Genomic DNA, 25752 nt, shown 5'->3' with positions numbered 1-25752 from the left:
GAGGTTGCCGCTGTCAGGCCTGCAGCGCGGGCTGGTGGCCGGGCAGCGGTGGCGGGGGCAGCGCTCGCTGGGCTCTGCGGGACCCTCGCCGCCGCCATGTCGCGGAAGCTGACCAAGTGAGACGCGGGTGATGGCGGCGGGCGCCGCGCCGCGCTGCGCCGTGCGGGACGCGCCTGTGCTGACCCGCACCGTGGCCCGTCCCGCCTGCGCTCGGCAGTTTCGCGGCGGCGGGGCGGGATGAGGTGGTTGGCCTGGAAACTGAGCCTCAGCCGCCTTGTTCCTGTCGGTGCTAGGGCCGTTCATGCGGCTTCTGCATTCGGCTGCCGGAGGGGTGTTCGGCAGGGAAGTGGCAAAATGGCTCTTGGGTAGCACTCGCTGGCTCGTCTGCAGTTAGCTCTGAGCAAAGCTTCTTAAACCGTTGCTTTTTTCTGTCAGAGACAATGGAATGCCGATTATACAGTAACTCTAGGTGTCGTTTGCAAAAGAAATGAAAGTTCCCTGTGCCAAGCTCTGGATAACTGTATATGTAACCTAATTATTTTAATTGGCAGTACTCCTAAATTAATCCCACAACACGGTAGTTTTGGGATATACTGAAGGTCGTAATTATTATGTATCAATTGAAAATTGCATTGAGATTTTATTGTTACATATAACTCGATTAAAACAATTGTTAGTATATTGATCTTAAGTCAAATGTGCATTAGATGCATGGGGAGAGATGTTCCCATCTCGTAGTGTGCAATAACGTGAGTTACGAGGTATATCATAACCCAAAGGAGAACCTGGCTGATGGAAGATTGTGTTAGGGATAATAGTGTAATTACCTGGGTCAGGTCGAAGTAGCAGATTAAAGCTTATAATAAAGTATTAATGATAGATGTCCAGGTGTGAAGGTAAGCTTAAGTATGTAGGGAACAGCTATTCTAGCATTTCAGCTTTTTTGGATAGAGGCATGAAGTTATACAGTTAATCCGTTACAAACAGCTTTTTTTAGTCTTAGATGAGAAAAATTGGTGTTAGGAAAATGCATGGAAATTTTTCTGTGCCAGGTATAAATAGAGATGTAACTAAATATGGAGAACTCTTGATGTTGTTGACAAAGATAAAACATGAGGGAAGGTAGGGCAGCCCGCACAAATACTGTAGTTTAGTTAAATTGTCAGATCTTTATTGTAATTGGCTTAAACTAATCTACTGAGGATTAAAAAATGGCAGACCAAATTTTCTCCTAATATAAAACTTTTTTTTTTAAAATGTTTCAGGTAAATATCTGAACAAAGTTGTAAAACTGGGGTTTATAGGTAGCCTTATATAAAGGGGTAAAATAGATTACAAGGAAATAATAATTCTATTCTTAAAGTAATTGTAAAATTTCACACTTCGTCGTTGTGCAGAGATTCTGCAAGAGGATGCTCTCAGTATAACATCTGCAGAGGAAAGAGAAACTCTTCCCGTTTTGACTCTTCTGACTTTTACTCCAGTCTTGGGTTGGAAGACTTCCCCTCTGTAGATGACACTTCTGGAACAGAGGAGGATACAGACTCAACTGTTTTATATGGAACTTTGCGAGGAAGCGTTGTTGGATTGCGATACTACACGGGGATTGTAAGTGCACGATAAATTGTAAAGCAGAAGAAAAAGTTCTTGTCAGCTTCAGAAAAAAATATAATTAAATTTGAAAAATTCCTAGAACTTTTGACTAAGTATAGTTTTAATATATTTTTTCCCTAACTTGCTGTATTCAACATTCTTCACAGGAAGTACTTAATCTAAAACTTTTCACTTCAAAATTTAAGGTAGCAAGCTTTCAAACCTGAATGAGTTAGTTGGTAGCTCTGTTTACCCACATAAGGCAGATGAAAGTGACTGAAAACAAGACATTAGATAGGTCTTTGAACTGTTTACATGGACAAAAAGGGGTGTTAATTCGCTTACAAAATGTGTTAGCAGTTGAAACTAGTTCTTGCTCTCAGGAATACTTTTGAAATTGCTGATATCTATCAGGTAGCTCTTCTGCAATGCTTTTGGTATTTTGAATAAGTAGTAGGTTATTAGGCTGACTGAACAGAATGCTATAGCAAATTAATCTTTAAGCTTCACAATATTTAAGTAAATGTATGTTAGATATTTTTGCAAATAATTTGCAACTAAATGAATGTGTTCCAGCGTTTGTTTGTTTTGCTTTGTTAGGTTAATAACAATGAAATGGTTGCACTTCAGAGGGAGCCCAATAATCCTTATGATAAAAATGCAGTGAAAGTAAATAATGTGAATGGAGACCAGGTAGGCCATATAAAAAAAGAGCTAGCAGCAGCACTGGCAGGCATTATGGACAGGAAACTAGCAGTAGTTGAAGGGTAAGTGTGAAGATTGTGCTTTTGCTTCTGTGAATGTAAATAATGGACACATTTTTTGTTGCTGTGCTGACAAAATCTGATAAATTATTTTAGTTTCTAGAACACATAAATTCTACAAGTGCTCTGTTTCGACAGAAATAACAACTGTTGGTAACGTGATTAAAGCCTCATGTTTTCAGACTCTTTATTCTTCTGTTGAACAACTTGCATATACAGTTCATTCTTTCCCATATATGATAAAATGTAGAGATGCTAGTGAGAGTAAATTCTTAAAGATTGTTGTGGAACTCTTAAATTAACTGTTTATAGTGGTTTGTAAAAAGGTTTACACAGTATGAGTACTAACACGTGGAACATCTGTGTTTTGATGAAAATAAGCGTTTTGGAGTACCTCTTGCTGAAGAAGTAAAAAGGTTTACTATAAAAAAAATTTAAAAGATAACTGCTGTGGGTTTTTTCCTGCTTTTTCTTAGGGTTGTCCCTTATGGAGCAAAAAATGCCTTTACCATGCCTGTACAAATGAGCTTTTGGGGAAGAGAAGAAAACAAGGAAGCAGTTCTAGATCAGCTAAAAAGGCATGGATTTAAACTGGCTCCTCCTTTGAAAGGTAAGTCTTGAAGTTCAGGCATTTTTTAGTTTTTTAATATACTGGGATTGAACTTGCCACTAGTTGGAAGAAATGTTTAAGGGCTTAATTATCATCATAGTCTTGTCGTTCACAAAATGATTTTTTTAAACTTCGTTACGGAATAATGCAGAGCCCACAGCTATTAATTTTAAAAATCATAGGGAGTATACTTTTGTGTCCTATCCTTTATGTTACCTGCCAGCAATTGGAGAGGTAGTTGAGCAGCCTCAGGAATATATTTGATTCCCTAAGTTCCCTAAAAATCAATTCCTGCATTTCTCCAGACTTGAAAGAAAAATTTAAGAAACAGGTTTTACCAGGTGAGGGCTTCAGGGACAGTGTTTCTTTTTAGCAGGGTGCTAGGATGTGTATGGTACTAGTAAGGTGTGAGCAAATAGAGATGAGATATCTCTGAACAAATAAGCTTAGCAGACCTGATGCTTTGCAGAGCCAGCCTCCACAAAAAGCGCCTGTGCTCCTGGAACTAGGCTTTGAGGAAGCAGTGGTAGTCAGGAGTAAGGATGCATGCAGAAATAAACACTTGATGAGGGTTAGATCTGTTTTACATATAGCAAAATTTCAGTGTTTATCTCATAGGTTCTATTGTGCATAGTTGACAGAAAAGAGTTTGGAGTAAAAAAGCATTTTGCATTTTCGGTCATCATACTGCCACCAAGTCAAATTTCGTGTAACGGCAATTTTTGAGAAACACTGTTGCCATCTCGAAGGATCCCAACCAATAGCTCATTTTGTGTGAGTCTTACGAAGCTTTGTGGCAAGCCTTCGTGGCCCATTGAAAGGAAACGATAAATTGAGGCTAAAAGGCAAATGGTGAAAGGTACTGTCTTATAGCCCACAACCCGAGCAGCATTGTTACTCGTGAGCCAATGAACATTGAGATCGTGAAGTCATCATACTGTTGTGTTTCAAAATACTATCTTCTTAATGGCATGTAGGTTCAGAATGTGCCTTTGGATCAAAGTGGATTTCTGGGAGAGCTGGTCCAAGTTACAGTGCTCCGGTTCACGCTGCTGTGCAGTTGACAGCTGAACAGGTTTGCATTTCATACTTAAACACCTGGAAGTTGGAATTTTTAGGGGTGGGGGCCTTTAACTTTTTCATTAATAAAACAGTGCTTGTGAAGTGGAAGTCTTGCCTTTTTTTTTCTTTTCTAAACCATAGATTTGCCTTGTAGTCATCTTGAACTTTTGAGTTTTTTCAGTTTTATACTGTAAGCAGATGTTTTAGCTGTGACAGCCTTGAGTCCCATGTAATTTTGGAAGGTTTTGGTTGTTCAGTTATTTTTTTTTTATATTGTTGTGCTGGTGTGTCTTTTTCCTGTCCTAATGCTTTACCAGATAACAAGTATGTTAAGTTCTCCAGTGAAAGTAAATTAGACTTCCAGATGTTTATCTTCAGGTTTGGCCCAGGGTGATACATGAAGGATTGGGTGGTGGTTTGGTTTTGGTTTTGCATTTTGTTTGCTCTCTCAAATTAGAATGAAATAGTTACTTTACAGACTGTTGTACAAGGATGTGAATATATTTAGCCATCCCTTCTCAAGCTTCTGCCTGTGCTGGCATGTATTTGTCTTAGAAAAACTGAACTTAATTTTTACATAGCAGTAGCTAACAAATATATTCCAGCAAATCAGGTCTAAAGACATAGATCTATCTGTACTGATTACTATATGACAGGTAATTGTAATTTAATAGAAACATTGATTATTTAGTGAGGTTATTTTTAATTGCAATAATTTTTAACTGCCGTTTTTGTGTTTATGCAGCTTAAAAGTGAATTTGACAAACTGTTCGAGGATCTGAAGGAAGATGATAAAACTTGTGAAATGGAAGGAGCAGAGGTATTTCTTAAGCTAGAAACCATTATCTATAAAAATATAAATACTTAAACATCTAGATGCATATTTAGCTTGGCTGGACACAGCTGATGCTTGAATCAGGAAAAAAATGTAGACAAAAAGGACTTTATGAAAAATTTTTTCTTCAGAAAATGGAATGTCACATTATACACTATTGACATGTATCTCTCTTTAATTTGCAGGCTGTTGGCACACCCTTGCTTCCCCATCAGAAGCAAGCTTTAGCTTGGATGGTTTCACGTGAGAACAGTAATGATTTGCCGCCATTTTGGGAAGAGAGAAGTAACTTCTATTACAATATACTTACAAATTTCGCAGAAAAGCAGCGGCCAAAAAATGTTCTTGGAGGAATACTGGCTGATGATATGGGACTGGTAATAATACTTGCCAAGCTTGATTTTTTTTTTAATTTTTTTTAAAAAAATACAGAATATGTGTGTGTTTCTTGATTGGTTGGTCATTTGGTTCATTTTAATCTGTGGAAAATGTGGTTTTCTTTTTTTCTTACGCAGGGTAAAACACTTACTACTATTGCATTGATTCTGACAAATTTTCAAGATGGTAAGCCTCTTCCTGTTGAGAAGATCACAAATGATAAGTTTTATGAGGTGAGATGAAAGAAAAAGATTATTTTAACAGAGTTAATATTGCAGCTAAAAAAACTGTGCCTAGTAACTTTCTGTATGGTGAACTTTGTATACATTTTGTAGAAAAAGTTATTCAAGTATGTCAAATAAGAGGAAGAATAGATGAGTTGAAGGTAGGTGGACTACATTACTTCAGGGTGTAAAATTGAGCTGTAGACTGTGTTACCTTACGAGGGTATGATGAAGTATACTCCAAGGAAGACTATATGAAGGCATAAACGTTTCCAGTGTTAAATTTTTTTAAACTCTTAAGTTTCTTATAGATTTCTCCTGAAGGCCAGTTGTGACTGCACAAATAGAAGTGGTGTTTTTTCTGGGGGTGTGCATGCATAGTTCCTGTGTGGTTTGGAGGCAGTGACTGAAATAACCAAAATAGCAAGGTCTTGGTATAAAGTACATCAATCAATCAATCTCGGTTTATATTTTGCTGAATACTTGAAATGAAGAGAGGAGGGGAAACTACAGTTAGTGAACTAACACCAAGGTGCAAACTGTTCTTAGGTAGTGTAGTTCAAGTGCTTTTTGCTTTTGTTTAGATAGGATTTTCAAGATGATGAAATAAACTGAATGCTGGAATTAGGTGATTCATTATACAGCATTCCCTGACAGTATTAAGGCTGGGGCTTTTCTTCTGTTTTACCATACTTATCTAAATCTAACAAAATAATGCTTTGTGTTTGACTTCAGGATATAACTGGGAGATGTTATTAGTGTGTTTCCTATCTAGGGCAGCTGTGTAGATTGAGTTTCTCTCCTCTGCCTCTTTACAGTTTCACTTGAACTCTATGTGGCTACTAAAAAAACCCCAAAGTATAGCTTTGTTAGCACATTTAAGTGACTGTCTGACTTGCCACTGAGCAAGTCTTTCATGTTTCAGAGCAGTAATTAATTACTGGTCAGATTAGTGTAATAATGTTATTGGCATTTTTTCCAGTTGCTACATTAAAGAATAAAAGTTTCCATTCCTCAATAGGAATCTGGTACTAACAGCATGAACAACGTTGGACGCAGACTATGTAAAGGTGACAGCAAACTATGAAAAGCCTAGTAATGTTTGCATGATCATGAATGTATTACCTGGGGTACCCTTAGTCTGTGGTCAGTGCTAGTCTTCACAAACTCTTGACAAACTAAGTATCTCAGAGAAGTACTTAAACCACCTTTTAAGATGTTTCAGTTGACATATGAGAAGATGAAGTGCCTTGTGAGAAATTTGCACCCTGTCAGGAGAGTTACTACATCCATGAAATGGGTTCTAGGTTCCTTTTGCTTTCCTTTTTCCTTCCTTGTAGATAAAATAGGAGCACTTATGCATTTGTTAGAACCTTGTTTGTTTAAACAGAAAACATTAGTGATTACATTGGAATTAGGTTCTGTATTAAGTCATCCCCCATGCGCATCTGTGACGTTAACCACATTTTTTTCTGTTAATGTTGGTGCTGTTCATTTCATTTTAGGCAGTGTAGAAATCTTTAGTTAGTAAGGTTTGACGCATAAAAAACCTTTACCATATAGCATTAATTAAAACTTCTTTATAGAACTTTACCATTACTGCTAACAGTACAATGTTTACATTTAGTTTTTTCTTGACAGTGTTTTTTTTGACCACTTGCAAACTCGGTACACATTTTATGACATTGTAAATATTTAAGATTGTTTTAAGAGTATTTTTATTTTTCATTTGTGATCGCAGTATCAGTAGTATTTGTCTCATGCAGAGCTAAGGTTGTTTTAAAGGAAGTTTGTACTTGTTCTTGATCAAGTTATGTTGAAGTTGGTTTGATAATCAAGCTGAAAACTATGTATATTTTTCATAAATATGAATTTCTTCTTTATGAAGACTCTAGCAAGGTGATGGAGCCTGGTGTTTCTAACATTAAAAAGTTTGAAACTACTTCGTTGAAATACTCGAGGTGTCTTCCAAAAAGGTAGATAGCTGGAATAGTGTCTTTCTTGTTGTTGGTTTGCTACATAGATTTTGAGTAAAAATATAGTAGTACTTGGTTATGATTAACCTTAGCCTAAAATGTGTTCCTGCTCTCTCTCTGCCTTTCAGTACGCTCTATTTCTGCTTATGTTTATCATAAGTGTTCTGTATCTGTGTTATGCTTTGGAATATATTAAAAACACATTAACTCATTCTGTGTGGCTTGTGTGACTGTATGCTTGGATGTCTTGTTCAGTAGTAATGGTCTCTAATAACATCATTGTGTGGCATCTAAACACCTGGCTGTGAAGTAATCTTTCTTCTAGTATCACTTGCGTTTTTAAAGTGGTTAAGAAATACTTCACAGGCATGCTTTTGACAGAGGCAGCTTTGAGCTGATGAAGTTGTGAAGCTTACTAACGTGTTTGAACCTGCCCACCACACTAGCCTATGGGATCTTCAGTGATAATTTGTGCCAAGTCTTACGAGCATCATTAACCCTGCAGCTCTATGTTCTGTGCTTCCTGTTTTTCAAACCCTTCTAAAGAGGGAATTTTCAAATCACAGTGGTATCTTATTTGCAATATCAAGTTAATTTGCTTTGCTTTATGCTCTTGAGAATTAGTACGTAAATTCAAGCAGTAGTAGAGTTGTGGTTTTTTTTTCCCTTTCTTAATGATATCTTAGAGATAAAGCCAAGAAACCCAGATATTCAGAAAGCAGCGACTTGGGAGAGTCTGAAGAATGGCTGCTGCAACCAACAGGAAGTAAGTTGCAGGGAATTTTTTTCTTTAATTGGTTACTGTAGCACCTAGCGTCTGCCTTTCTGAAGCCAAACTGAAGAGGACTTCTCATTAACTGGAAAAGGAATTAACTAAACTACTTGGGGTTTTTTTTGTTGGTTTGGTTTTGGTTTTTTGGGTGGTGTGGGTTGGGGTTTTTTTTCCCTCAAGCAAAACTTGAAGCGGAAAACTTTAGAAATTGCTGAGTGGGAAAGCAGTGTTTTAGTCCTGAGTTGTTGTTTGTTTCCTTTCCTGAATGAGTGATGGTGTAAAAAGCTAGGAGCAGGGTCAAATGGATGGTGAAAAACAAACTTGGTAAGATTTTTCGAATTGACATAGGCTTGTTGTCAGGGCACTAGGGTTGGAAAAACAAATATAAAAAATTCAGTCCATCTTTTGTGGTAAATACCTGAAATGTGATCATGAAAAGGCAAGGATGTGTCATTTGTTGAACTAAGTGTCTTGCATGGGAAAAAAAAATGAAGGGCCACAGGTACTCTGGAGTGAGCAGTTTAAAGTACTTGGAGTAAAACCTGTGCTAAAATATTTTTTTTTAATGACTGGTAAACTGCATTCCTCTGGAGATTCATAACCTGAAATAGATGTATAAGATACTAGTCTGCACACACACCTGTCAGAGTTCGAGGAGCATCTGGACGATGCTCTTTGCCATGTGGTTTAGTTTTAGGTGGCTTTGTGAGGAGCAGGGAGTTGGATTTGATGATCCTTATGGGTCCCTTCCAACTTGAGATATTCTACATTATTGTATTGGAGAGGAGAAGTAATCTGGTGAACACTTTTGACTTCTGCGAAGCATGTCATAAAAATAAATGCACATTCATGCTCTGCATGGTGTGAAAAATCTGTTTGTCTGGCTTTTTGCAGCAACTTCCTGTGTTATCCAAGAAGATACAGGCTTTGCATCTGTTCTTCTACCTTTATCTCCTTGTTTAAAAAGACAAAGAGAAAAGGTGATGAAGGGATAAACAGATAATATTAATTTCTGAGTTCATTGAAGCTGAAGTATTATACATGTTTGAGTTAATAAGTGAGGCTTATGCCTTTGCAAGTTGCTTTGATGCAGTTCAGGTGAAGAAATTTAGAAGGGACTTCAGGGAACCATAAGTTTCTTGAACTTCTACTTTGTTTTAAAGTGAACTGTTATGCCACTAAACGTGACTTCTCTTTTCTCAGGTACTGCTAGTGTTCAGTCAGTTGAGAAGAACTATTCTGATGACGGCCCAAGAGCAACACTGATTGTATGTCCACTGTCTGTCCTAAGCAACTGGATTGTAAGTGCTAAGCTGTTGTAATGTGTAAATGTGATGTATGTTGATTATGATGCTGTAGAAATAGTGCTCCCTGTAGTCTCTCATGCAAGTAAAAGGTCATGGTTTTCCTTTTTTATGAAACAGCTGCTTCTACAAGGGAGGTTTATTTGATAGAAATTTAAAAACTGGAGTAGTATTTTAATGAGTGCAGTTCCAGGAGCAGTGAGCTCGCCACTATCAGAAAGCAGGAGATCACTTTCCCTTCCCTGCTTTTTGATTAGGCAGATTCACTTTGGCACTTCTGGAACTTGTGTGATTTAACTCCTTAAACCAGATGAGGACTGTGGAGGAGACAGGTCCTTCTTGCATGCTCAGAATAAAAAATTATTATACTTCGTTGGTAATGCACATGATGTTTCATTTACCAGAGGTGTTCAGTAATTTGGCAATCTTGTTGGTGATTTGTGGGAGGTCTGGTAGGGTGAACAGGCTGAAGGGCCCTTCTAGATCTGTCTCTGCATTAGTTAATTATTTTCTTGTTTTCATGACATTTTGAATACAAATATTAAGGGGATATCTTTAACTTTCAAGTTATGTTTTATTTGGAAGTTTTTGTTGTCACAACACTAATAAGAAAAGGAAACAATCTCACACTGTAGGTAAAACACTGAAATGTAATTGGGAAACAACAAATAGTGTAAAAAAAGTACTCTCTGCATGAATTCAAAGCTGAATTAAGTATTTAAAAAGAAAACTTGTGAGCCTGGTGCTTCAGATATCAAATTGTTGATTTTTATTGTTTGTGGAGATTACTGTATGCTAAGCACTTCACAGAACAAATGTAGGGAATATAAAAATTACTTTAAAATTAATGCTGTGACAATTGTGCCATCATTTATGTTAAACCTTAGTTGGTTAACCCAGTAAGAGAAGGAAGCTGTAACTGAACAGTGAAAGAATAAACAAAGATAAGACAAAGGTAGAAAGTGAAGAAAAACATAAAAGCTTTTCTGTTACAGTTTGGGAGGAACAGTGGATTTTGACGTGCATATACCATCAGGAGGTTAATTAATTCTGTGCAAGAAGTACAGCCAGATAGTTATCTGAATGTGATCCTGTGTCTATTACTAATGACTGAAGTGACTACTTCTGGTCCCTCCTCTCATCTGGGTGGAGAGGTAAAAAGAAACTCAAAATCAAATTGCTTTTGTTATGTCACAGAGCTAGAGGAAGTGGCTTTTAGTTAAGGCAACATACAAGAATTTTATTTTAACAATCATGTAGTAACACAGTATCTTGTGGACCACTTTTGACAACTTTTCTTTCAGGACCAGTTTGAACAACATATCCACGAAGATTTTCATGTAAATATTTATGTTTATTATGGTTCCGACCGTAGCAAAGACCCATCAGTTCTTTCAGAACAAGACATCGTACTGACAACGTACAACATCTTAGCTAGTGATTATGGAGTAAGTAAATGAGAAGAAGTGTTCTTTGATGATCCTTTACCATTCAAGACTCCTGGTGTTTGGGCTAACGATGGTAGTATATTTAAGCGCTATTCTGGTAGGCTGTCAAAGGTTATAGCTATAGTTCCACTTTAAATACTTTCTTATGGGTTTGCTGTGGTAACAAAGGGAGTTTTTGATTGATTGCTGCTGTAGAGAAAATTACTGGGCTGCAATTATGGCAGCTTAAGGAAGAGACTTTTTAAGGATAGAAAAGGATGGCAAGTATGTAAATCTCCCCAAATCTCAGTGACATGAGGCTTCCATTTCTGCCTTCCCCTACGAAATTCAAAGAATATGGAGCATATGAAAACATAATTCTGTAGTTCTTGTTGCACACGGGTTACAACCAAGTAGCTCATTGCATGAGATATATTTGTAAAGTGATGTTTTCATAGAAATTCCAGCCATTTTAAAAGTCTGAAGATTGTGTCTTTCAGTATAACACAAACTTTTCATTTGCTCTCTGATCCATTTTCTATATCTCTGTGTCTTTGAAGCCTTCTTTTCAGGCTTAGCTTAATTTTGCTGTAGCTCATTCCTCATATTCAAGTATGAGAAGACTGGCAACATTGCTCCAGGAATCATTAAATCTAAAAGAAAGAACACCTCATTCTTAATTTTGCTTTTCTGTGCTGATAAATAAACAATATATGAATAAATACTATACATTATTAATTGTGGAATTGTTATATTAATAGCTTGCTTAAACCAAATTGCAAAAAAGGAATTTAATTTGAATCAAAGATTTAAAAAAATATTGTGTTCCAGATCAGAGGTGACAGCCCTTTACACAAAGTCAAGTGGCTGAGAATTGTGTTGGATGAGGGGCACACTATACGAAATCCAAATGCTCAGCAAACTAAAGCTGCCTTAAATCTGGAGGGACACAGAAGATGGGTACTTACAGGTAAAATATTTGACACCAGAGGAAATGCCATGCAAATCATCTTGGTATAACATCATATTGTGTTTCTCACTTGGTGTTTCCAATTTGGCTTTTCCTGGGAGACGGTTAATGTCTGTCTGCGTCAGATTCATTTGGAATGTTTTTAAACTAGTTTGAGCGGTGATTTTTGGTGAGTCTCTTTTAGTTCTTTTTTATTTTGTTTGCTTGATTCTGTGGGGTTTTTTTCCCCTCCAGTTTTTGTTTTTATTCAGTTTGTAGACACAAATTTTAAAATAACTTGATACACAGGTTTGATGGAAGTGCAAGTAAAAAGGGACCTATTTATGAACTGGCATGATATGTCTGGTTAGAAGCTCACACTCTTACGTACTTATCTGAACCTCAGTAGCTTTTTGAAACTGCCAGGGACTGTGAGTGTAGGATCCTAAAATGTAATTTAAAGAAGATCATGATGTAACCACTGCTGGTGAAACTGAAATGGAAAGATTAACATCCAAGTCTTCTGAGCACTGAGAGCTGCAGTTTGTTCACTCACATATTTCAGTGTTTTGTGATATTTTAATTAAGAAAATAATACATATTACACTTAATGACATGCTAGCCTAGTTATGAGAGACCTTGCCCATGGTGTATGATTTGGAGAAGGCACAGAACTTTCACTTCGGCTAAAAATTTGTATTTTTTTTAGTTTCATTGAGGTTTTACAATCTGTTTGTTTGTTTTCTTTTTAGGCACTCCTATTCAGAATTCTGTAAAGGATTTGTGGTCTCTTATTTCCTTCTTAAATCTGAAACCCTTTACTGATAGAGAGTGGTGGCACAGAACAATTCAACGTCCGGTCATGATGGGAGCTGCAGGAGGGCTTGGGTACGACGTGTTCCCAAAGGGTTTGTGAATGAGTATGACTGGCAGTGCTTGGGCAATGTGACAGATTAGTGTTTCACCATTAAAACTGGAATGCATGTGTCATCAGTTTTTATTTCAACTTTTTAGTTCATAAATATTAAATAATCCAAATTATTTAATATTTCAGATTAATGAAGTATATTGTACTACTGGGCTTGGATTTTGTACAGAACATGTTTATGCAATAAATTGAAAAAAAAACCCATACAAAAAACAAACCACCAAATGGTAAAACCCAACAAACCAACCCCAGCTATGTAATATATTGTCTATGTATGTATTTTTAGGCGTTTACAGTCTCTGATTAGGAGTATTACTCTTAGAAGAACTAAAACAACTAAAGTTAAAGGAAAACCCATTTTGGAGTTACCAGAACGTAAAGTACTTATTCAGCATGTTACGCTGACAGAGGAAGAGAGGCAAATCTATCAGTCTGTGAAGAAAGAAGGCAAAGCTGCTATTAGCAGGTTAGTAGAGGTTTTCTTAATCTTGAAGGTTGAAGTTTGGTATCACAAACTAGTGTTTTGGAAGTTTTCTTCATGTTAGCTCTAGCAGCCAAGTGTGTCAATTTGTATGCTAGAAGCTAATGATTGCAAATTAACATAGCATCTGTTCAATTCTAAAGAGTGAAGCAGAGACTACTGCAGAGCTATATATTAGAAGTTCTGTGTTGAGGGAAACAGAAAGAGAGGTATATAAAGAATGGCCTTAAAATTTTTGTCACCATGTCTTAGCATTTCTTTTAGTAAAACGTGCTACTGGTAGCATTTTGTACTTTGTTTCGGAAGAGGATTTGAGAAAGTATATTCAAACAGGAAGGTGTAAAATCAGAACATCATTCTAACAGCTCAACTTGATCACTTGATGTAATCTGTTACTTCAGCTGTAACATTTCACACTAATGATAAAACTCTTGTTCAGATTTTTCAGTGAAGGGACTGTACTAGCTCACTATGCTGACATCCTTGGTGTCCTGCTCAGATTGAGGCAGCTTTGTTGTCACCCTCATCTTTGTATAAATACTTCTAGTTTTTCAGCTGGTGAGTGAATGTTTTTGGTTCCTCTGTTTCTAAAAAAACGACTTGCACTTTGTATTCAAGAACAGAAACAACATGTTTGTGTCTTCCAAGCTTTCTAGCTTCAGCCTTCCTCTTTCCAGCTTGGATTATTCAACTTTTAGCTTTGTTACTTTTTATTTTTTTTCCTACCATAATATGTTTGAATATGCTTGAAAAGGAGGTACTCCAGCACATGCTCAAATATGAATGAAAGCAATGAAGCATGAGTAGTTAATGAAGGCTAGAAGCAGGAGTTAATAAGCTTTGACAGCCCGTACAGAAACGACAAAAGGGGACCTCTGCAGAGCCAAATGTAGAAGGCTTGTTAAAAAGCAGTGTATCTGTTATAATAATTTACACAAGTGCTTTTACAGCAATTTTTTTTTCTTTGCCTCAGGTGAGAAGAGGTAGAGGAGCTCTGGGGAATGGCTTGTAGATGGGTAGCCACGTCAACAGAATAGGAAACTGTTGACTTTGTTATGGCTGTAAGGAAGGGTGAACACAGAGGACCTGTGTTCAGGAGATTGCAATTTTATTTTTGACAAGCCAGAACTGTACAGCCGCAGTGTGTTACAAATAGTGTTTCTTTCAGAAGAAAGTCTAGCCTGTTTGAAGTACTCTAAATTTGAAGATTATCAAATTTAATATTTAGTGAAATTCTGTTTTGAGATGCCATTGGTGTAGGTGTGATTTTTTTTTTTTATTTTTTTTTTTTTTTTAAGGAAACCAAAAGACCAATGAGATGTGGTCAGAGCCTTATTTAGAAGGTTGTAATTTATCTTCCTGAAGAATGCAGGATGGAGAAATGCATAATTGTTCAATAGCTATTTAGAAATTAATTAGTAACTAGTAAGTGTGGTTTGAATTTCTTTACTTAAAGCAATCTTAACTGAAAAAAGTGTCATCTCTGTTGAATTGTTACTACTTGAACAGCTGCCATATGAAAATTGCTGGTTCCCATTAGGCATTGTGTTGCACAGGTACTTATCACAGAGTGTGTAGTCGAGGTTCTCTGAATTCTAATTACCATTTTCCAAGTAAGATTATTCTTAATGTGTTTTGAAATCATAGGTCAAAATTTTCTGTAGTAATTGGCAGCTTTATAGTCTACAATGTATAAAAACTATCCTCATTGTGCATAAACTGTCCTAATTGCATTTTGATCAACACAACTTGTTGTGTTGATGGGTGCCAGCTCAGACTGTTTCCTGTATGAAAATCTGGTTTTAAGTATCTTTCTATATTTGCAGATAATAAAACTCCTGAAGAACTACATGAGGCATTAGTGAGTAAAATGAAATTGGTTCTGAGCTCTGGTTCAGATGAAGAATGTGCAGTTTGCTTGGAATCACTGACTCGTCCTGTGATAACACGCTGTGCACATGTGTTTTGTAAGCCGTGTATTTATGAAGTCATCAGAAGTGAGCAGGTTAGTTCTATGGTTACAACTAACTGTGATAGCTATTCAGAAGCAATGAACTGGTGTCGCTATCTAGCTATTGTTCTTTTAAATCATAAATGGTGAACAGTGTGAATCTAGTTATCAGCTGGGTTATAAAAGCTATTGCCCTGAAGTCTAAACTATAGAGAGAGTAGCTGTCAAACTGAACAGTGTTCAGGTCCATCGGTATTTCCAAAGACCTTTTCCCTAGTTCTCGCCTTACGTTGTCACTAGGGTAAAAGTAATGGCATCCAGGACAGCATTGTAGACCTCCATATGGCTGGACACCTCTTCACTACTTGTATGTGATGTGATGCATGTATATATTGTGCTAAAAAGAGACCAAAGCTGTGTAATGGAAGTTGACTGTTGCACTAAAGTCATGCCTACTCTCTTTATTCCAAGCTGATAACCTTCTACAGTGAAATAGCTGCCTTGCTGGAGGGCCACCTTTATGGCCCTTCTCTGGACTCTCTCCAGAATAAGCTTGTGGAGAGCATCTTTTGATTGCTTTTTTGAAAAACATAGTATTTATTTTTCTTGTGCACTTGTAAGCTATGCTTTTCCTTCTTATTTGCCCTTTCTTTTCTAGGACAATCTGATAGCGTGGTAGTCTCACCTCCTGTATCCAGTGCTGCTGCACTTCCTCTCTGGAATAGTTCTGCCTCCTACTCAGCCACAGTAGGGCTGCAAGCACCAGGCTAAACCTAGGTGGTGTCCTTTGTAGGATGCAGCAAGGGACAAATTAGTCCCTGCTTGTGCATAATCAGTCAACCCAACAAGACAAAGGTAGGAAGTGTTGTCTGTCTGGCATGTAGATTGACTTTGCTTCATTGCCAGACACACAAGGTTCTCGTACAGATATCCCAGTCAAGAGTTTGAGAATTTTGAGGGAAACTAGTGATGTGAAATTATTCTCTAAGGAAAGAGCACTTGCAGAGGCCGTTTTCCAGTGCAGAGGTTCTTGATGTGTCTGTAGCAGAGTTGGTGTCCCTGCTCAACCTTCAGGTGTTATTTAGGCATGCAGAGAAATAGATTGGGTTATGATGTCATGGAATCTGTAATACTTGCCTGTACAGTCAACTTACTGACTATGCTTTGCCTAGAAAGGACCTTGGAGTCTGCAGAACTAGGGCCTTTGTCCAATCCCACATTGTTCCATAGATTGCTTTCATAGTAGTGAAGTCGGAACAGAGGCAGCTGTAGATTCTGCTCTTTTGACTTTGAACTATCATGAGTTTATAAAGCAGTGAGTAAGTAAGCCTTTCTTACGTTCAGAATGGTTCCTGATTTGAATAAATTCCCAAGGAAGTTTTTAAAGCTTCCAGCCAAAACACTGACAGGCACCTGAACTCCAGAGTTGGGGAATTCACTGTTTCTGCATGATCGGTTATTGTCCTAGTGCTTTATCTCAGTGGGGTAGTTCTGTGCTTGAATGCTTACAGTGCAGATATCTCCGAGTAGATAGCTTGGGGAAGTACTTTACTTACCAGCTTGGAAACAAAGCAAACCAACAAACATGTAGCCCCCTCCCTCATGACAGCTTGGGTTCAAGCAGGGTTCATCCAGGCAAGATGCCTGTGGCTTCTGTTGCTAATACAAATGAGAGCATTAAGGCATCAGTGAGGAAGGGGATGTGAAGCTGCCAGCACAAAACTGCTGAGTGAGAAGTTTAGCCTTTACAAACTTGGAGACCATTTTATTTTTCTAATGTTAACCTAAAAGTATTTATTGAAATTGGAAAAAAACTTTTTAGTAGTTAACAGCTTAAGAGTTAACACTTTCTTCAATTCAGCCTTCATTGAGACTAGCTTCTGAGTTGTGCAAGCAAGGATCCTATGCAGAAGTCCCAATAAAACTATAAAACCTCTACACTAACCTAATGCTGTTGTGTATTAACTGCATTCTTGTAAAAGCTTGCCAGATATGCATTAAAACATTGTTGGTTTTTTTTTTTCCTTCTAGTTGTTGATTGCGAGACACTTTTTGTCACTTTTGTATGCTTTCACTGCAAGTCTTCCATATCTGTGTTGGCGTTGTTCAGCTGAGTTTTGGGTTTTCTGTTGTTTTTAATTACAGTACTAAATTGGAGAAGGGATGTGGAAACATATGAGACTTTTAATAAAAATTAAAAAAAAGCCTTTATGACCACTGTTAGAATTTTTTTCCCAGAAAACTTTTTCAGATTTATTAGAATTCATTTATTTTGCCTCATCATTGAAGGTTTGGATTTCTGCCAAATCAGGACTGGTTCATTTGTAACTATGTTTTGGAGACTGTTATTTCAGATTCGTTTGTGTTACGATTCTGTCTCTTGAAAGGATATCTTTATTGCTGCAGTAAATTCATGGATGCAGACTATGTCTGTTAGCCTCCTTAATCAGCTAAAGGTTAATTCCAGACTAGAAGCCCTCAGTATTCATCTGCTTTGTGAGGACTGCTTTGCAGCCTGTCTAAAGATGCCTTGGTTCTGTGGCCAGATGGCTACATAAACTGAGTTAGCTAATTTTAAAGGGTTGCTCAGTTAGGCAAAACTTTTTCATAGCTGTCATTTCTGCTTCATGAAGTTGTGTATTTGTACAGTGCACACAGTCTGTTGTTAAATTTTGTGACTAGTCCTATGGAAGTGCTGTTGCATAAATTCCAAACTTGGCCTTATCTGGAATATGCTTCAGAGAAAAAAAGCTTCTTTTGTTAAATTATGTCTCACTTCTCATGTCTGTTGGGAAAAAAGAGAAGATATACCCTGCGTCTGGCCCTGACAAAGCATATTTCATCACACTGCTGTTATTTCTGTGCAGGCTTTGAAGAAAAAGGGTAAAAGGTCATTCTTTACTGTAGGAAAGATCTTATCTTTGAAAGGTGGTTTACTTTTCTGATATTCTAAATAGTCTTCTCCCCACAGTCTAAGTATTTGCTTGCTTTAAAATCTTGAGCTGCTTATTTCAAGTATGAATATGCTCAGAAAGAAGACCATTTTTAAGGAAGGTTGAGTGTTTTTAAAACATGTAGCATTTATGTCACCTTAATGTTATCATGAAGAAAATATTTCAATTGTTGCGTCAGAAATAACAAAGCAGTGTGTTACAAGAATGAATGTATTTCTTGGGGATTTCTTGTATGAACATCAATATAATAATTTCATAGAAGGTGCTTTGTAAAGGTGATCTTTAGTACTCACTACAAATAATTTGATTTAATGTTTCTTCTAATGTTTTCTGGGCTTTTTTGTAGCCAAATGCCAAATGTCCTCTCTGTAGGAATGAGCTTCGAGTAGAGCACTTGGTGGAGTGTCCCCTAGGAGATGAAATAGACACAAGTAATGGAAAGAAGTCTGATCAGGAGTGGATCTCCAGTTCAAAGGTACATTCCATTGTGTTTTACTTGGCTTTCATTATGGTTTTGTAGAGCACTCTCCAGAATTTTTATGTAAATATGCTCAAAATACTTTACATATGCGTTATCATACTTTAAATTATTATTTAATCACAAACAAATTTTGCAGCAGGGGAACACGACAAAAGGAGCCCCAGTTGTAATTTGATGCTGGTCATTGTGCATTACACAGACGTGTGTTAATCAAAAACTTTTGGTAAAAGCTGTTGCTTTGCATTTTGTTTCTGTTTCTGAAAATAGAGTAGTTCTAGAACCACTGAAGCTATCCAGCTCTTTAATCTACTTCTGGAAACTAAAAATCTAAATAAATCCCTCTTTCTTAAAATTTGTCTAAAGAATATATATTCTGCTCTAGAGGAGAAAACTCAATGGGTATCATATGTTCAATATAACACTGTCAGATAAACTAGTGAGATATTGTTATTTTACTTTGCAGACCTGTTTCTCAAGGTCTGCTACGTCATTTTTTGCCTCACCTTCATTGTGCATGTGCTGCCAAAACATAAATCTTCCTGCTTGTACTCTGACCTTTTTGTTTTGAGATTGCTTTTCTGAAACATTATATTTTTAAGTTTCATTTGTAATTAAGTCATTGTTCTCTCAAAAGTTGGTTATAAATTCATTTCCTAAAAATATTTCTGTGAAGACCTAAGAACTCATTTAGGACATTGTGCTCTAGATAAATTAAGATGTTGTGGGTTTGTTTTGGTTTGGTTTTTTAAATTTTTTCTCTTCCTTTTTACCTGGTGCAGTTACTTGCATTCTCTAGTTAGTGGTTCTTTACCTCATCATAGCTAGACTTTAAATGAGAAAACTGGCTCAGATCTGCCTCAGATCCAGTTCCTTCCTCCTTTTGTTCTCATGTTGGTCCCTGGAGTGCTTCTGGTGGCTCCTTATCCTCTGTCGTACCTCTAGCCAAGGGTCTTGCATAGCCTGCCTGAATATTCCTGGGGGAAGCTTTTCTCGCTTCTTGAGAATTGCTGCAGTAGAGCACTGGCCTTGTGGCTTTCCCTTGCTTAAGTCTTGTCTTTCAGGGTTCCAGTAGGCTAATCCTTTTTTCCATATGCCCTGGAGGTGGGCAGCTTGTTGACTCCTGACAGCGGGAAGTAAGTCTGGAAAACGGGTTTGCAAATCCTCTGCCCCAAAGCACCATCAATCACCTCGTAGTTTGTGACCATTAAAAGCGTTCAACGTTAAGTTTCCTTTGGAAACTAAAAGAAACCCTATCCACAGAATTAAAGATTAGTTTGTTTAAAAGGTATTACTGAACAGTGATTTCTCAGTTGATGTGAAATGTATCAATGTGCCTGTAGGAGTGGAATCTAACCAAGTCAGAATGAGCTGCATAAGTCTTCGTTTGATTTCAGATAAACGCTCTCATGCATGCTTTGATAGAACTACGGAGGGATAATCCAACTGCTAAAAGCCTCATCGTTTCTCAGTTCACAACTTTCCTGTCACTGATAGAAAATCCCTTGAAGTAAGTAGAACTACTGTAATTTTTAAGAAACGCATGCTTTTACAGTGTCTTAGAAAGATCTCTCAAAGAATATAGTATCCTTTTGATTTTTAGAATTCTAGAAGAGGAACAAATTACTTAAATACTTTTAGTGGAATAAAGCCATGAATCTCATTCTTGTTATTTTTAATGTATCACCTGTTAAATGGAGAATTTAAAATACGCGTTTCAAAGAAGAGGTCAGGATTTTAATATCTTTATTTCCTGTTGTCACAGAGGGTGGATTGTTAAATTGAACATTTTTACTTTCTCTTCAGAGAATCAGGGTTTTCCTTTACTCGTTTGGATGGGTCAATGGCACAGAAGAAAAGAGTAGAAGCAATTCAGTGTTTCCAAAGCAGCAAAGCAGGATCCCCAACTGTAATGCTTTTGTCTCTGAGAGCAGGTGGAGTTGGATTAAATCTGACAGCAGCTTCCCGAGTGTTTTTGATGGATCCTGTGAGTAATGGGTTGTTTATAATGATCTGGCTTAATATAGGTGAAGCTCCTTTGGTCTTTTCCTAATAAGTAGAAGGAAAGCCCCTCTGAGAATGAATGACACTGATCAGTATCTGTTAAAGGGCAAATAGAGCTTTTCTTCATTTGTTTCCCTGTCATGTTTTGGTTTTAACGCATTATTTTTGTGCTGTCCAGTTATTTGCTGTGAATGGAAAGAATCCTAGTACTACTGTTAACAAAGTGGTGTGACACCTTAGCAGTGGAGCATTTGATATCAATTCCTTCTTTATTTCTTTCTTTCTGATATGTTTTGAATGTGATTTTGTATTTGTTCCATTCAAAAGCCGTAACATAGAATTTCAGGAACAGTATATTTTTTCTGTGTTGTAATGCAGTGCTTCTCAGCCCTAGTCTCCTCTTCTGTTATTTTTGTGAGTTTGTTTATAGAGACATTAGTCTGAGGTTACTTTTGTGGTTGTAGGAGACTGAGAAAGATGGTGATATCTAAATTTCGGAAGTGTTTTTCCTTTCATTAAAGCACTCAGGAATGCAAAATTATTTGTAAGGAATAAAAATGTAAATAACATTTATTGATAGCAAAATGGTATTCTTAACAGAATTGGTTCACGTCCTGTTGTGTCATTGTACAAAATTAAAGTTTTTCTGTTCACTTCCTCCCCCACTATTTACTCCTCTGCCCTGATGTTGGTGGTTTTTGGCAGTTGGAAGCTGAGACAAATTCTGCAGTTTTTGTACACTTGAAAACAAAACCAAAGTAAATTAAAATAATAGTGTAGCTTTGGACTTGGGCATCTGGTAACATCAATACTAAAGAAAATGTACTAGCTTGGACATCTGGTTAGTGATAATAACAGCATGAAGACAAAAGCTATTTACTTAATAAGCTAAAGGAATCAAATATGAGTGACAGTATGGAGAAAGTTGCCTTGGAAAAAGGTTTTTCAGGAATTGCGATACATCTTCACAAGTTTTGTTTCTGTATGTGTTGCATTGAATAGTTCAGCTGAAAAGGACCTACGCCACCATTTAGGCCAACTGGGAGGTGTTTTTGTTTGTTTGTTTGGGGTTTTTTGTTTTTGTCTTTTGGTAGGGTTTTTTTTGTAAACAATTCTCTGAATGAGAAAACTTCGGAAAGTCAAACAGAATTAGTTTTCTGTGAAGACAGAGAGTATTAATGCATCCAGTGTCCTGCGGCAAGCAGTTGTTAAGAAAATAAGCTAAGCATTGTTAATACTGAGTCATCTACAGTATATAGTTGTACCTCACAAACCAGAGCCAAATATAATTGCAGCCTTTATATACACCATTGAGGAACATCTCCTCATTCTGCTAGTAACCATCCAGTGGTTGCCTACGTGTATTTGATGAAAGGGCAGTGGGACCACGTGATCCTTTATGATCTTACTTTTGAATGTTCAGAGCGGAATGAGATTCGTTCATCCATTAGCATTTCTTGAAGTGAGTTAGCAGAAATAACAAGATGTAAGAAGCAGAAATACCTCTGGAGCCAGTGGAGTAAACAGTTTTTCTACTCAAATTCTGTGGATTTGTTGTAGAACTGTAGCTTAGGGGTCTGCGTTCTTTCTCTGAGAGGTGTTAGACCACACTGCAAGGGAGGAACTTTTATCCAGCCATAAACTACTTCCGTCCCCCATCCCTTTTTTTTTTTTTAAATTGTTTGTTTGTTTAAATACAATCATACCTGTGGAATTTAGGAAGAAATACAAACCTTTAATGTGAGAGTATCACAAGTATGCAGATGTTTCTCCGAGGCTCAAGTTTCTTCATGTTTTCCCATGTAAAATATAGTATCCTTTGTATGAGATGTTGCAGAAAGGCATAGAGGTATTGTAGTTCAGTTTTCCTTTGCCAGACTGATGAGAGCAGAAGAGTGAGAGTACTACGTTTGGTCATTCTCCACTACAGCAAAGATAGAATGGAGCATGCTTGCGCAAGTTTGAGCTAGGTCTTTCCTCAGGACATCATCTTGTTTGTACAGTCAGATTAGTATTAGAGCACTTCGCTGACCATAGCTTGCCAGGTGTGTTCATCTTGCAGTGACAGATACATCATTTGTTGCACTTCTGCTCACTGCCTCACATTAGTGAAACAAGACTTGTTTGGCTCTTACCTTGCAGCTTGATGTCTTAGGTGTGTTGGGTTATCAGAGGTTATTAGAATCCAGAAGGAATTTTTTGTGCTAGCCTAGTGCTCGTTTTCCCCCTTCTATAGAAAAGAGTCATTAAGAAGAGTTCTAGATAACTTTTCAGTATGTGGGTGACGTGGCAAGGTGAGCCCATTGCATGAGACTTGCTTATCACAGACACAATATTACTACATTTTAGGTAGATTTAAATATGCATTCTGTAAGAACTAGTAGTACTATACCTTTAGATAGAAAAAACATGCTGGAAAAATGCAGAGCACAGACTCGGCATTTCACAAATCCTTATATTTACGTGTTGCGTTCTAAGCATAAGTAGGAACAGATAACTACGACTTTGTGTTCAGCAAGTTTCTTGTTTACCTAACTTGGTGATTACTTCCATTAGTATATGCAATAAACATGGGCTTTCTTAACATCAGGGAACTTAATCTAAACACAGGCAATTATTTATCAGTAGCTGGTTTAGATTTTGCTATGAGGAAAAGGGTAATGAGGCAGTTAGTATGTGCAGTGTTTATTTCAGAATTAAAATGACAACAAGATTGTTTTGATGGCTTCTAGACCCATGACAAACTTAGTTTTTAAAGCATTCACCTGAAGTTCCTGCTTGTTAGGAATCTATAACCAGAAGTTCTCAAAGCTTTCCTTATAGCAGGGTGCTTAAGGAATGAGCAGCAGGTCGGGAGTAGTTAATCTGCAAGCAATATTTGTTCAAGAGCTGATGGTACAATAACTTCTTTGTGATTCCATGTACATCTTACTATTTATATTGAAGGGAGGATATTTAACTTGTTCATTGCTGCTCCTGGTAGGCTTGGAATCCTGCTGCAGAAGACCAGTGTTTTGACAGGTGTCACAGGCTGGGTCAGAAGCATGATGTTGTTATTACCAAGGTGAGTTGAGAGATGATCTGTTTGAAAAGTTTTCTAGTTATGAATAAATTATTTTTCAAAAAGCTTTACTGTATTTTAAAAAAATTGTGATATCTTTTGTCTGACCAGTAAACTTAAATTGTGGTCTGATTTTTGAAGTGTGGGGTTTGGATTATAAGATTTTATAAATGTAACCTATTTCCTCTGAAATAAAAATTTTAGAAATTAGATGTCCCTGTTGAGCTATTTGGAGTGACTAAGGTGGAGTAGTATTGCTGTGGCCTAGCCTGGCTATTACAGTTTGTTGTCTTGAAGGTATGTAGAATGCTATTGCTTCTGTCATAGCAGCTTGTTTAGCTGCAGAAGAGCAGCTGGCCTGTCTCATTAATATCCAGTCACAAAAATATTACTAGGGAAACTGCAGACAGGTTCTTCTCTAATACAAGTAGCAAAGAAGAGATAGATATTCTTCTAATAAGTGTTTAATAAAAAAAAAAAAGGCAAAAAAATTTAAATGCCAAACCTTTTTCTCCATCTGCATTATAACCCTTCCCTCTTGTCTTTTCTTTACAAAGTAATAATGAAATAATGTAACTGTGCTTTAGGATATTCAGCTCGTTAACTTTTTATTCCAAAGTACCTAAATTTCTCATCCTAAACTTTTAACTAAAAAAACCCAAACAAACAAAAAACCAAACACACACAAACAAAACCTTCATTTCAGTGGGGCTTTTTTTTTTTATATTTCAGTTCATTGTGAAGGATTCAGTAGAAGAAAATATGCTGAAAATTCAGAAGAAGAAGAGGGAACTTGCAGCAGGAGCCTTTGCTACCAAAAAGCCTTCAGCAAGTGAAGTAAAACAAACAAAAATTAATGAGATTAAGGCTCTAATTGATTTATAGCTTGAAACGGTGGTATTTTGATTAAATAATATACTTAATATTTTAGTTATTACTGCTTTTCCAGTTACATGTCTCATGCCTAAATTTTAGTTTTGCTGTTTATGTGGTGGAAACATAAATGCTTTGGATAAAAGCTATGGTTGATCCTAAATGTTAATTTAGAAATGCACAAACTTGTTTTGAACTCCTGAAATCTTTCCAGTATTCATTTATTTGTAACGTTGCTTATTACATACAATGCTTAAGAATACATAAAAATCCCTTAAAACAGAATGGCATATTCATGTATTCTAACTTGCAAGAATTTAATCTCCTTTTAGAGGTGAAAAGGTAACGAAAGGTAAATAATGTGTTTTGTTCTTCAGACTAAACCCTTAAGAAATTAATTAGCTTCATGTTTCAATCTCAGTGTTTCCTGATAACCAAACAGGTCATCTGGATTGTTTGTTTCCAGATAGGTGGTCAGTGATCACTTCGTAAGGGTTTCTTACTTCGCAGACTGTGTTCAAAGATGGTATTTAATTCAAAATTGTAAAATATTTTTTTATTCTTTCTGACTAATACACAGGTGCAGCAGGGAGTTCCTCTGTAGATTACTTCACAGGAGCTAGTAAAAATGAAGTACTTAAATTTGTAAAACGCTTTCTTCTAATATTTTACTTCTCAAACAGAATACCACTGATTTTTTGTAAAAGTAGAGGTTTTGTGGTTTGGATAAAATGCTAGAATCATAGGCTTGTATTGATAACACACTAATTTCTGTGCACACTTGGACCAATATGACTGTGCTATATGCAAAGTAGAATGACCCACTCATCAGTGAATCAGTTAGCCCTTGCAAAATAAATTAAACAGAACAAATTATTTTAATAGCTGCCAGCTTTCTAACCATTTTCTTGCACTGCTAAGTGCTTTTCCAATCCCATACATAGGTTTTAATGGAATGCTGATCTGCATGTGTCTTGATTTAGGAGGAAGAATTTGGTAAACTACTCATGTTCACGTACAGCAAAGTAATAAAGAGCACCAAAGAATTTCAGCTGAATATTAGTTGAATATTTTTGTCTGTTCCTCCTGTCCATTTCCATTTGATTCTGGTCTTCTGTTATGTGTTTC

At 36.9% G+C, this 25752-nt stretch overlaps 1 protein-coding gene across 2 annotated transcripts; it reads left to right on the top strand.

The window, feature by feature from the left end:
- Positions 1–7: 7 nt before the first annotated feature.
- Positions 8–25675, top strand: HLTF (helicase like transcription factor). Of its 2 annotated transcripts, none has more exons than XM_064457747.1 (23): positions 8–116; positions 1398–1608; positions 2194–2360; positions 2834–2967; positions 3945–4042; positions 4775–4849; positions 5050–5241; positions 5380–5475; positions 6488–6536; positions 7355–7442; positions 8129–8208; positions 9418–9515; positions 10823–10966; positions 11777–11915; positions 12647–12782; positions 13109–13288; positions 13743–13861; positions 15130–15308; positions 18555–18683; positions 20084–20196; positions 20493–20673; positions 23674–23754; positions 24484–25675. In XM_064457747.1, the coding sequence occupies exons 1-23, from the start codon at positions 97–99 to the stop codon at positions 24634–24636; spliced, it is 2862 nt and encodes a 953-aa protein (XP_064313817.1). In that variant the 5' UTR covers positions 8–96; the 3' UTR covers positions 24637–25675. The 2 variants fall into 2 exon arrangements, with proteins under 2 accessions (XP_064313817.1, XP_064313816.1); XM_064457746.1 differs by lacking the exon at positions 8–116 and adding an exon at positions 123–469.
- Positions 25676–25752: the final 77 nt, after the last annotated feature.

The sequence above is a fragment of the Phalacrocorax carbo genome, chromosome 7, assembly GCF_963921805.1.
Source record: "Phalacrocorax carbo chromosome 7, bPhaCar2.1, whole genome shotgun sequence".
In the NCBI taxonomy this organism is placed as follows: domain Eukaryota; kingdom Metazoa; phylum Chordata; class Aves; order Suliformes; family Phalacrocoracidae; genus Phalacrocorax; species Phalacrocorax carbo.
This window is presented reverse-complemented; position numbering and strand designations above follow the sequence as displayed.

Excerpts from the sequence above, each read along its gene's own strand:
- HLTF (XM_064457746.1), top strand. The coding sequence starts at position 441 with ATGGAATGCCGATTATACAGTAACTCTAG. Across the intron at positions 12,783-13,108 it reads GGAGCTGCAGGAGGGCTTGG|GCGTTTACAGTCTCTGATTA; the intron begins GTACGACGTGTT and ends ATGTATTTTTAG. Across the intron at positions 15,309-18,554 it reads AAGTCATCAGAAGTGAGCAG|CCAAATGCCAAATGTCCTCT; the intron begins GTTAGTTCTATG and ends GCTTTTTTGTAG.